Below are 13,197 nucleotides of genomic sequence, written 5' to 3' on the forward strand. Positions count from 1 at the left end.
GTTTCACACTGGCATCATATAATGTCTCCTTCTCCACCACATTAAGTTAGGGTTTAGAAACAGGATATGCTGGAAATACTCAGCAGGTCAGGCAGCATCCGTGGAGAGTGGAACAGAGCTAATGTTTCAGGTCGATGACCTTTCATGAAATATAAGAACATAACATAAGAATTAGGAACAGGAGTAGGCCATCTAGCTCCTCGAACCTGCTCCGCCATTCAACAAGATCATGGCTGATCTGGCCGTGGACTCAGCTCCACTTACCCGCCCGCTCCCCATAACCCTTAATTCCCTTATTGGTTAAAAATCTATCTATCTGTGATTTGAATACATTCAATGAGCTAGCCTCAACTGCTTCCTTGGGCAGAGAATTCCACAGATTCACAACCCTCTGGGAGAAGAAATTCCTCCTCAACTCGGTTTTAAATTAGCTCCCCCGTATTTTGAGGCTGTGCACCCTAGTTCTAGTCTCCCTGACCAGTGGAAACAACCTCTCTGCCTCTATCTTGTCTATCCCTTTCATTATTTTAAATGTTTCTATAAGATCACCCCTCATCGTTCTGAACTCCCAACGAGTGAAGACCCAGTCTACTCAATCTATCATCATAAGGTAACCCCCTCATCTCCGGAATCAGCCTCGTGAATCGTCTCTGCACCCCCTCCAAAGCTAGTATATCCTTCTGATGAAAAGGGCATCGACCTGAAACATTAACTCTGTTTCTCTCTCCACAGATGCTGCCTGACCCGCTGAGATTTTCCCAGCATTTTTGGCTTTTATTTCAGATTTCCATCACTCATTGCTCTTCTGTAAAGTTAGGGTCTGTCTCCTTTGGCCACAGTCGTGCGCAAGCTGGCTGGTTTTGCCTTTGGGACTACAGTAGCTGTCTTGTTGGTCTCAGTGGCGTTTGCCACTCTCGTAAGCAGACGAAACCGGAAATACCTCTGATGTGACATGCCGGATTTAAGGCCCTGTTTTCACACACATACCCAGATCTCTCTAAGTTCCCTCCATATATTGAAGTATTTGCAGCACAGTAGCAGGCCATTCGGCCCAACTGGTCCATGCTGGAATATATATAATTATCAATTTCAATTGATACTCAGCCGAATCAAGAGTTTTGTATTTTCCTTTAAAATGTACCATCAGACCTCCTCTTTACCACCCCTCATCGTCATAGGCAGTCCCTCGAAATCGAGGAAGACTTGCTTCCACTCTAAAAGTGAGTTCTCAGGTGACTGAACAGTCCAATACGGGAATTACAGTCTGTGTCACAGGTGGGACAGACAGTGGTTGAAGGAAAGGGTGGGTGGGACTGGTTTGCCGCACGCTCCTTCCGCTGCCTGCGCTTGGTTTCTGCATGCCACCCCCCCCTCCACACACACACACACACTGCCTTCCGGTCCCATTACCAAAGACACTGCTTACAGTATATAGGTATTTAGTTGGATTTATGGGGTTTAGGTTTTCCTGGAATGATCCTGAGGAGATTTTTTTACGTCGCTGAAAATTCCTCACTCCTGTGTGCGGAGAGAGTTCAAGGTGCTTCCCTCCCACCCCCCCCACCCCGTAACTGAGCAATCAGCGGATGTGTTACCCCTGTCTACTCTTTGTCCCACGGGTGAGCACCTCTGCTGGAGACCACGGAGCAGGTTAATGTAAAGCGGGTTATCAGCCTGTTAGCCCCTTGCCCTGGCGCTGGAAAGATGTCCGAATCTTAAAAAGGGGAGGGAAAAATATCGGAGGAAACAACAGGCACACAATTTTCTCTATTTTCTTAACTGATCATCTGATTAAGTTAATATGCAAAGGCTGTGAACCAAACTGTTTTTAAAAAAAAAAAAAACTTTTTACCGGTATCTGCATTTAAAAACTTTTTTTCTGACTTCCCTCCCACAGCTTTTACAAGCAAAAGGCTCCACGATGTGAGAGGATGCACTCAACAAATCCGCCTTTTCTTCCCTTTTTTTAATACACACAATGTGCATCCCACTCTGCGGAAGATGTGGAACTCTGCAGCATATCACAGCACCAAAAGCCATAGCGGGACACACACAACTGTTCCTCTGCGATAATCATTTCTTTAAAAAAAAAAAAAATCCCCTTTTGATCAGTGTGGATCCTCTTTCCTCCTCTTGTTTAAGGGGACGGCCGAGGGCTCTCAGACCCCCCCCCCCCCCCCCCCCCCCCCTGCGATCTCGGCTACTGCAGCCTTCCTTGGGAATATATTTGTTTCCGTATCGTTGATGGGAGAATCCTTACAAAAGGACATTTTTGTACCGAAGGTGTTTGCTGATGCTGGCAGGATAACGGCAGCTAATTTCTTTCTTTTTTAAATGAGGTAATGATTTGTGGCGGTAACGCTATTGGACATCTCCGCCTCATCGAGCAATTCTTTGTACACCTCGGCCGCCATTTTGAGGTCTGCAGTGCATGTTAATGTAAATGTCGTAGGGCGAGTGAATATTAACACGATGCCATTATGTCCTCCCCGGGTTTTGTTCTTTTTTATCTTCTGTTTACAGATGGTCGGGGCCAAAGCTTTGGGGTAGTTGGTGGTGCTGGGGCCGGGGAGCATACTTGAAAATGTTAACTTTTTAAAACGAGAATTTTTTGGTACATTTTAGCTTTAGCTGTAATAAAAGGTAAGATTAATCTATAGTGAACACTTTATATATAAAACAAAATGGTAGTTTTGAAGTGGCTGGGCTTGGAAGGGATAACCAATTGGGCTACCCGTTGCGGAGAGAGCGTTGATAATTGATGTGGACAAATTATTTGTGTGGAAATACATTTTTACTCATTTGCTTCTTCCATTTTTTTTTTACGGGAATTCAGATTTTGTTAATGAAATGAGCCAGTATGTCTCTCGCATATCAGAGAGTTTAAAAATGAAAAAAAAAAATGCGACATGCGCTCCTACACCCAGAGCCTTTGTTCTAACAGGGCATTGTTGCCCCCGTAAGCCGCGCTTTGTTCCGCGCGGCCTGTTTCTTTAAATGCGCGGCCCCTTTAAATGTCTGCACGTGCACGGTATTTACATTGTCGACTGGTGCGCCGACTGCGCGGGACCTTTTCCGTGCGGCCGCGCAGCTCACAGGGAACGTTGTGCCTCGGGGGCGTTTTAAAATGGGGACGGGTTTACTCCTTTTCAGTCTACGCATTTAGCAAAGCGGAGTGGTTTGGGATACTTCTCTGGGCGCAATGCCGCTTGTGTTACGGTGCACGCAAAAGAAGAAACACTGAACGTGCTGCAATGGAAAAAGGAAATGCCGGATATACGCAGACCAGTCGGCATCTGTGGGACAAAGACAGGCTAATGTTTTGGGTGGTGGACTTGCCAACTCCAGGGATGGACGAATTCCTGGAAATGCCATCACATGGCCTCCCGACTCGCCAGTTAAACAGCCGTTTCCTCCCACTTTCAATATTTTTCTAACCAATAAACAAAAGTGTTGAATGAAAATGGAACAAACACCAATTATTTTAACCTCCCCTGATGCTTTTTTTGCCCAGATGTTGCTCGCAGCAGTGGCCAGGAGATTGATCTTTAACTTCTGGAGTCTCCAGGGCAAATCCTGGAGGGTTGGCAGCCCTATTTGGGTGGGAACTTTCATCAGAACAGAGGGTGCATCCCACCAAAAAAACCAGACCTATTTTAAGACAAGGAGGAGGATAGTATTCTCTGTGAAGCATTGGTCGGGCCTCAACTTGCAGTATTGCTTCCAATTATAGGCACTGCACTTTAGGAAGGGTGTGAAGGCCTTGGAGAGGGTGCAGAAAAGATTTACGAGTAAAGTATCAAGGGATGAGGGACTTCCGTTACGTGGAGAGACTGGAGAAGCTGGGGTTATTGTCTTTAGAGCAGAGAAGGTTGAGAGATTTGACAGAGGTGTTCAAAATCATGAGGGGGTCGAGAACCAGAGAACACAGATTTAAGGCGATTGGCAAACTTTTTAATGCAGTGGTTGGTTAGGATCTGCAATGCACTGCCTGAGAGGGTGGTGGAGGCAGATTCAATTGTGGCTTTCAAAAGGGAGTTGGGATAAGTACCTGAAAGAAAAAAAAATTGTCAGGGCTACGGGGAAAGGGCGGGGGAGTGGGACTAGCTGAAGTGCTCTTGCCGAGTGGTCCCCTGTGCTGTAACCATTCTATGATTCTAAGAGGTAAGAAAGGCTTGAGAACAGGAATGTTATTTTTAATGGGAGACTCCAAATCAACCCAACAGCAACAACTTGTATTTATATAGCGCCTTTAATGTAGTAAAACGTACCGAGGCGCTTCACAGGAGCAAACAAAATATGCCACCGAGGCACGTGAAGATATTAGGGCAGAACTTGGTCAAAGCATTGGGCTTTAGGGAGCTTCTTAAAGGAGGATAGAGAAGCAGAGAGGCTTAGGGAGGGAATTGCAGAGCTGAAGGCATGGCTGCCAATGGTGGAGCGATTAATTTAGGGAAAATCCTTGCTTCTGGGTAAATGGAAGCCACAGGATGCAATGCTTGTTTTGACCTGGTATTTATAACTGAGTTGAAAAATGTAGAATGGCACCTGCAAAGAAGCATGGCTGCAAAGGCAAAGCATAACACTCAAAATATTTCAGTGCTGCAAGAGCTAGGGGGACTGTTGGAGAAGCGGTGAGAACATTAAGAGATGCAAATGAGCTTGAAACCGATGAGCATGAGGTGGGAAATGCTCTGATGACTTCACAAGGCAAAACATGAACACAATGCCCTCCCCCAAATAGAGAACAAGAGTCTAATTCAAGACTTCAGTATAGATCAGATGGAAGTCTTGGACAAACGGGAAGGACTTGAGACACATACATTCCAAAGGCCATGTGTTATTCTGGAGTGCTGAGAGAGACGAGGGAAGAGATTGGTGAGGCACTGACCAATTATTATGAAGGGAGCTGGTGGAGAACGACTGGGAAGTGCAGCTAGATTAGAAACAGGCTAACGGAGTGCCCACGTTAAATTAAATCTCGAATAAAAAGTTACTATGTGTAATGGTGACCATGTAACTAAAAACCTGTATGGTTCACTATTATCCTTTGGGGATGAAAATGTATCATCCTTACCCGGCTTGGTCTATATGTGACTCTGGACGCAGAGCAACGTGGTTGACTCAACCGCTCCTCTGAAATGGCCTAGCGAGCCGACACCTTCTCGAGGACAATTCGGGATGGGCAAAAAATGTTGGCTTTCCAAGCCACATCCACATCTTGTGAATGAATAAAAAAAGAAAAAATAGAAAGGAGGGTGTCAAAACACAAATAACTATAATAATAAAACCAGAACATGCACAGCAGTGGAGAGAGAAACAAGAGTTAACGTTTCAGGTCGCTGACCCTTCGTCAGAACTATAGTCCCATCAATTCAGTGTGCAGTAATACAATTAATTATTGGAAGTAAAGTTGAAGATGAGATGTGTAACAGCAGCCCAGTAAATATAAGTCACAGGGCTTTAGATGGGAGAATATCCTGCCTTGCCAACCATCTTCATTTCTTTAGGGAAATGAATGACAACGTGAGGTGACTGGTAAACGTTGTATACTTCAAATCAGAAAAGGCATGAAAGATGACTAAGCTCAAAGCTATAGGTATTCATGGAGTTAGCTTGGAAAAGGAGGTGTTTGAGAGGGGATTAATAGAGGTATATCAAGGTATGGACGGGTTCAAACTATTAAAAGGGGCTGGCGCGAGGAGTTATTCACACACACAATGATCAATACTTGGAATAGACTTCCCAGGAGAGTGGGGAGGAGAACACGCTGGCATCAGGGATGAATTAAAATGGGGGTGAATGTCTTTTCTCCCTCGTAAGTATCTTGTGATCTTTCTCTTTCAGCAGCTGCAATGTATTTCCAGAATTTAAAAAAAAATCCTGATGGTCTCTGACTGGCTAAGTCAAAATTTAAAAAGATTGACAGCACTAAAAGTAGATGGCTCTGATTTTTCCAAAGCTGGGCAGTTGTCTGTAAACCAAGATGCAAAACGGAGAGCTTTCCTGAAGACAAAGTGGTAATGCCACCCAAATCCTCCAGGGGTCGCTTGCATGCATTCTCTTTGTGATTGGGAATTATTTGTTGGTGAGTTGTGAGGCCAAACTGGTTGTCATCCACATAGCTGAGGAAACATGTGTTCCTTTATGCTGACATTTTGTTCATTCATAACTGAGTTGAATAAAGCTACTGGTATCTCAAACTGTTGTCCTGGTCAACATTTATTACTCAGGTTGTAGGTTAAAGTCCCACTCCAGAGACTTGAGCACAAAAATCTCGGCCAACACTCCAGTGCAGTGCTGAGGGAGTGCTGCACTGTCGGGAGGTGCCATCTTTCGGATGAGACCTTAACCCGAGGCTCCGTGGATGTAAAAGATCCCATGGCACTATTTTGAGGAAGAGCAGGGGAGTTATCCCTAGTGTCCTGGACAATATTTATCCCTCAATCAACATCACTAAAACGGATTATCTACTCATTAACACACTGCTGTTTGTGGGAGCTTGCTGTGCGCAAATTGGCTGCCGCGTTTCCTACATTACAACAGTGACAACGCTCCAAAAACAACTTCATTGGCTGTAAAGCTCTTTGAAGCGTCCTGAGGTCATGAAAGGCGCTATATAAATGCCAGTCTTTCAGCCAACACCAAAACAGATTAAGTGGGTATTTATCACCTCCCTGTTGGAGCTTGCAATTTGTCTGCTGTGTTTGCCTCCGTAGCAAAAGCAATTACTTTAAAAGTAATTCATTGGTTGTGAAGTGCATTGATAACACCTGAGGATGTGAAAAGTGCTTTATAAATGCAACTGCTTTCTTGTTGTTTGTTTTGGAGATCTTGAGCTAAAGGAGAATATTATATTAGCCTTATTGATTTTGTTTTGTGTCTGTGAGTCAACTTGTGATTGTGCACATGGACACCTAAATCTCTTTGTTCCTTCTAGTTTCTTGCCATTAAGAAAATAATTCCGATTTGGTTTTTTTATGGTCCAAAGTGTGTGACCTCGCCCTTCTCTGCACGAATTCCATCGGGTATAATTTTGTCCACTCATTTTAGTCCGTCTCTTTGGAACTTCCTACTCCCATCTGCTCAGCTTACTGTGCCTCCTAACATACTTTCATCGACAAATTTGGATAGTGGGCTCTCTATTTCTTCATCCAATTTATTAACATGTATGGTGAAAAGCTGAGGCCCCAGCACAGATCCCTGGGGAACACCACTTGTCACATCCCACCAATCTGAGAACATTCCCTTTCTTCCCGCCTCGGAACCAATTACCAACCCATGTTGCAAAGTTACCTCCAACTCCATGCCCTTTCATATTTGCAAATAATCTCGTGTGGAACTTTATCAAAGTCATGTACATAACTCGTATAACTATCCCATATGTCCTACAGGTCTTTTTCGCTCACTTTTTGACTTACTGTGTTGGTTTCTCCCTTCCATTCCCCTGACTAGATCAAATCTTTCCTATTTACTGTGTTCATCCTATTTACATAACCTTCTAGGAAGCGAATGTTGAACAAGTGCAGTAAATGTTTAACCAGAGAGGCCTCAGCTTGAATGTTGTGAACACGGTGTACTGTGATGGATTTAGGCCAGTGAGCCCGGCGTTATGTCCGCTGATGCTCGTGCGGGGCTAAACCCACCAGAATTTCGTGGGTCAGCTCATTCCCAATAAGCATTGGAGGAGCCGTTGGTGGGAAGCAGAAGTACTGTGCTTGGGGGTGACTTTGAAATTGGAGTGCAGCCTTTAAAAAAGCCACATCTGGCTAAAGATTGCAGCAGGGGGCTGCCGGAAGTCGGAAACATATGGAGCAAAACTACATTAAGTACACTAGGCCCATATCCTCTAGAGTTTAGAAGAATGAGAGGTGATCTCATTGAAACATACAAAATTCTTACAGGGCTTGACAGGGAAGATGTAGAGAGGATGTTTCCCCTGGCTGGAGAGATAGGTTGCAGAACTCATTGAATGGCGGAACAGGCTCAAGTGGCTGAATGGCCTCCTCCTGATTCTATGCTTGCCATACCGCTGACCCCTCCATTATAAATCAGGGACAGTGTGTTTCTAAGACTTTCCTGCAGCTTTACTCTGTGCGAGGGAAGCCCTGTGCATGTCACAATATAGTCTCCAGTCACACGTTGCAATAAAAAGAGCGACAGCCAGTTATTCTACAATTCCTTTAATACAAAATATACAGCCAGCAGCTGCTTCAAGTATTGCAGCATCACTAAACACAGCAGCTTCCGAGTAACACGAATATTGCAGTAAATCCCAGCACTGGAAAGAGCTTCAAAAAGCTTTAAACTGTCAGCAAAATAATCCAATTTGGTGGGGACTCCCGTCGGAGCGCAGATTCCTCAGGTTCGCGGGGACTGTAGAGCAATGTGCTAGGCTTTCCTCTGTCGGGCTCATCCTGGGGAAAGGACTGACATTCACCATCAGTGTCCGACCCTCCCAGCTCAGATGCAGCAGAGGTTGGCTCCAGAGCAGAGCTCCCCCGTACTCCCCTTCAACAACACGCTTCAGCCTCAATCTCAAAAAAACGCTCTCTGCTACAACATTTCCACTTCCCGCACCAGCTACTCTAACCCAGGATGCCGGTGTGGTGTCAAATGACACATTGGAACCCATGCCTGTTGGGAGCTGGACTGAGACTACCTCAAATCCAGTTTTACTGACAACCCTAAAAGAACACCTTGGGGTAGAATTTCTGGCGTCAGGGGTGGGGCACAGGTTCTCCTGTTATATCTTTGGTGGAAGACTGGTGAAAATTCCGGAGAATCGACTAAGAGTTAAGGTGGGAGATCGGGAGAACCCACCCAGAAATTCTACTTCCTATCATCAAAATGTCCTAAAATATATTTGGTGTTTTTGGAGTAAGGCTACTGTTGCTATGTAGGCAAGCGACTGTGGCGAGGGGCAAGACTTTCATCCCATCCATTTGGGTTGGATGTAAACTCTCACTCTACCAACCAGACCAGTAACATCATCTTTGGAGAAAGGAAAATAGGTGATTTCATTGTTCTAGCAGATGACACTAAGCTGGGTGGTGGTGTGAGCTGTGAGGAGGATGCTAAGAGGCTGCAGGGTGACTTGGACAGATTAGGTGAGTGGGCAAATGCATGGCAGATGCAGTATAATGTTGATAAATGTGAGGGTATCCACTCTGGTGGCAAAAAGAGGAAGACAGAATATCATCTGAATGGTGACAGATTAGTAAAAGGGGAGGTGCAACAAGACCTGGGTGTCATGGTACCTCAGTCATTGAAAGTAGGCATGCAGGTACAGCAGGCAGTTAAGAAAGCAAATGTCATGTTGGCCTTCATAGCGAGAGGATTTGAGTATAGGAGCAGAGAGGTCTTGCTACAGATGTACAGGGCCTTGGTGAGACCACACCTTGAATATTGTATGCAGTTTTGGTCTCCTAATCTGAGGAAGGACTTTCTTGCTATTGAGGGAGTGCAGCGAAGGTTCACCAGACTAATTCCCGGGATGGCAGGACTGACATATGAAGAAAGACTGGATCGACTAGGCTTATATTCACTGGAATTTAGAAGAATGAGAGGGAATCTGATAGAAGCATATAAAATTCTGATGGGATTGGACAGGTTAGATGCAGGACGAATGTTCCCGATGTTGGGGAAGTCCAGAACCAGGGGTCACAGTCTAAGGATAAGGGGTAAGCCAATAGGACCGAGATGAGGAGAAACTATTTCACCCAGAGAATTGTGAACCTAAGAAATTCTCTAGAAAGTTGTTGAATACAGTTTGTTGGATATATGTGGCCTTTACGGCTAAAGGGATCAGAGGATATGGAGAGAAGGCAGGAGTGGGGTACTGAAGTTGCATGATCAACCATGATCATATTGAATGGTGGTGCAGGCTCGAAGGGCCGAATGGCCTGCTCCTATGTTTTTCTATGTTTAGTCCCATAACAGATGGCAGTGGGAGTCTGCACAGTTTTGGCCACCTTACCTAAGGAAGGATGTACTTGCCTTAGAGGTTGTGCAACGAAGGTTGACGAGACTGATTCCTGGGATGAAGGGATTGTTCTATGAGGAGAGATTGAGTACAGAAGGCCTATATTCCCTAGAGTTTAGAAGAATGAGAGGTGATCTCATTGAAAATTATAAAGGGCTTGCCATGGGAGATGTTTTCCCTGGCTGTAGAGTCTAGAATTAGGGTGACACAGTCTCAGAATAAGGGGTCAGCCATTTAGGACTGAGATGAAGAGAGATTTCTTCACTCAGAGGGTTGTGAATCTTTGGAATTCTCTGCCCCAGAGGGCTGTGGAGGCTCAGTCGTTGAGTATATTCAAGGCTGAGATAGAGAGATTTTTGGATACCAAGGGATCTGGGGATCGGGCAGGAAAATGGAGGTGAGATAAAAGATCAGCCATGATCTCGTTGAATAGTGGAGCAGGCTGGGAGGGCTGAGTGGCCTACTCCCGCTCCTATCTCTAATGTTCTGAAAGGTTAGTAAAAAGAGTTCCTGGACTGAGCTAGATCAAAGTTTCCTTGTGAATTATTTTTGTACTGCAGCGAGTAAATGGACCATGTGCTGACCATCTACTCAATATTCAAAGTAGGTTTATTTGCTTAAAAAAAATGGAATGATCTAATAAATTGGAACGAAGCAACTCTGAATTAAAAGTAGATTGTAAGACCCAGACCTCAACTGAACCAACCCCAACAGTGAGCTGGGGAGGGAAAAAGGTTAACCAAGATTCCTGATCCTGCTCACCCTCCAGTGAGCTGTGCTGGTAATGGTTGGTGTTGCTGTGGTGACGGGTGTGATGTTCCTAATGGTCGAGTACACAGCCAACAGTCACCATGTTGGCTGGTGTTCCTCAGAAAACCATTCAGCTTAATTCAAACTTCAGGTACGTCATCGATGTCCAAAAGAGTGAGGAAATGTCAACAAACGAAAATCAGATTTATCGGCAGAACTATTTTTTTTTTGGAGCATACGAATACAATCAGGAAAGACCATTGTGATCCATCTGCCCGATCTCAATAAGCATCAGACTATACTTTATCTCAACAACAACAACAACTTGTATTTATATAGCGCCTTTAAGGCAGTAAAGCATCCCAAGGCACTTCGCAGGAGTATTATGAGATTAAAAAAATTGACAACGCATAAGGAGAAATTAGCACAGGTGACCAAAAGCTTGATCAAAGTGGTAGGTTTTAAGGAGGGTATTGAAGGAGGAAAGAGAGGTAGAGAGGCGGAGAGGTTTAGGCAGGGAGTTCCAGAGCTTGGGGGCCTAGGCAACAGAAGGCACGGCCACCAATGGTTGAGCGATTATAATCAGGGATGCTCAAGAGAGCAGAATTAGAGGAGCGTGGATATATTGGGGGGGAGGCAGGGGTTTTTGGGGCTAGAGGGGATCACAGAGATAGGGAGGGGCAAGGCCATGGAGGGATTTGTAAATAAGGATGAGAATTTTGTTGACGAGAATGTTGCTTAACCGGGAGCCAATGTAGGTCAGCGAGCACAGGGGGTGATGGATGAGCGGGACTTGGTGCGAGTTAGGATACGGCTGCTGAGTATTGCATCACCTTTAGTTTACGCAGGGTAGAATGCGGGAGGCCAGCCAGGAGTGCATTGGAATAGTCAAGTCTAGAAGTAACAAAGGCATGGATACCCACAGTAACTTTTATGCCAACGAACTATCCAGCACTCCCTTGAATTTATTGACGCCGTGTCTGCCTCCCCTGAAAGTCTGCTCCGCACATTCACCACCCTCTGTATGAAGTCATTAAATCTGAACTGCATGTTGCTCTTTCAAGCTCGACCTCCTGCCCCTGCTTTGAGGTTGTGGTAGTGCTGAATCAATTTTTTGGTAAGCGTTCCTTGCTAAGCATCCATTGGCAGGAACATTACATTATTTAAACAAAGTCACTCCAGTTCAAATAGACATGGAACTTACACTGGTCCAAATATCATTTTACAAAACATTAAATCATCTCAGTAGGGAATTGGATTATTAGTGAAGGGGAAAAATTTGCAGAACTATGGGGAAAGAGCAGGGGAGTGGGACTAATGGGACAGCTCTTTCAAAGAACCAGCACGGGTACAATGGGCCAAATGGCCTCTTTCTGTGCTGTATCATTCTATGACTCTAGAAGGTATCTAGAATTGAAATACAAAAGGTCTCAATGGCAGAACACATTGGAGTATGAATGGATGGCACCAAGAGGTTGAATATCCTTCCCCATGGAGACACAATAATCATGTACCTCTCTGGGGGGGGCAGTGGAAAAAGAAACGTATGTTTATATAGTGCCTAGAGCACTTTACAGCCAAGGTAGGAAACACAGCAGCCCATTTGTGCTCAGCAAACTCCCCACAAACAGCAATGTGATAATGACCAGATAATCTGGTTGAAGGATAAATATTGTCCAGGACACCGGGGAGAACTCCTCTGCTTTTCTTTGAAATAGTGCCGTGGGATCTTTTACGTCCACCCTGAGAGAGCAGACGGGGCCTCGGTTTAACGTCTCATCCGAAAGACGGCACCTCCGACAGTGCAGCACTCCCTCAGCACTGCACTGGGAGTGTCACCCTAGATTTTGTGCTCAAGTCTCCTGAGTGTGACTATGAACCCATGACCTTGTGACTCAGAGGCGGACGCGCTACCCACTGAGCCATGGCTGATTCGATCGGCCTTTGCATCTCTTGGGCACTTGCGAGCGACGAGCTCCCAACAACACAGGCTGGGCTTTCCACCCTCTCAGTCACAGAAGCAGTGTGGCCTGCAGAGATTGGGGCAATGGGCAGGGGATGAAACAATTCAACCTCAAGCTGGCTTGCATCGTTTGGTGAAAATAATTAGCCGTTGTAGCTGTGTTCCAGAAGTGTCCACATGGTCATTGATCCTCCGTCCAATCCCTCCCGTCAGCTAGCATCTTGCCTCATTCTTCCTAACTCAATCTGAAACAACTAGCGAGCGGGGTCCCGAACACAAACTACCCCACATTTCACAATAAATACATGCTTCACTCGAAAGACCACAGAATTGAGAAGATTAAAGGGGTGATTGAATTGAGGCATTTAAGATGATTAAAGGAGATGATAGGGTAGATAGAGAAACTATTTCCTCTGGTGGGGGGGGGGGGGGGTCTAGAACAAAGGGGCATATCCTTAAAATTAGAGCCAGGCAGTTCAGGTATGAAGTCAGCACTTCT

At 45.3% G+C, this 13,197-nt stretch overlaps 1 protein-coding gene across 2 annotated transcripts in view; it reads left to right on the top strand.

Moving 5' to 3' along the window:
* LOC139229995 (BTB/POZ domain-containing protein KCTD5-like) overlaps positions 1–6,203 on the top strand; it is a 32,897-nt gene extending 26,694 nt beyond the window's left edge. Inside the window, exon 6 of one of the 2 annotated variants that reach the window (XM_070861703.1) lies at positions 1,898–6,203. In XM_070861703.1, coding sequence (XP_070717804.1) covers positions 1,898–1,927 — 30 coding nt within the window. In that variant the 3' untranslated portion in view covers positions 1,928–6,203. The remainder of the gene's footprint in view (positions 1–1,897) is intronic. The other variant, XM_070861704.1, reaches the window with a different exon arrangement.
* Positions 6,204–13,197: the final 6,994 nt, after the last annotated feature.

This window comes from Pristiophorus japonicus, chromosome 19 (genome assembly GCF_044704955.1).
Source record: "Pristiophorus japonicus isolate sPriJap1 chromosome 19, sPriJap1.hap1, whole genome shotgun sequence".
In the NCBI taxonomy this organism is placed as follows: domain Eukaryota; kingdom Metazoa; phylum Chordata; class Chondrichthyes; family Pristiophoridae; genus Pristiophorus; species Pristiophorus japonicus.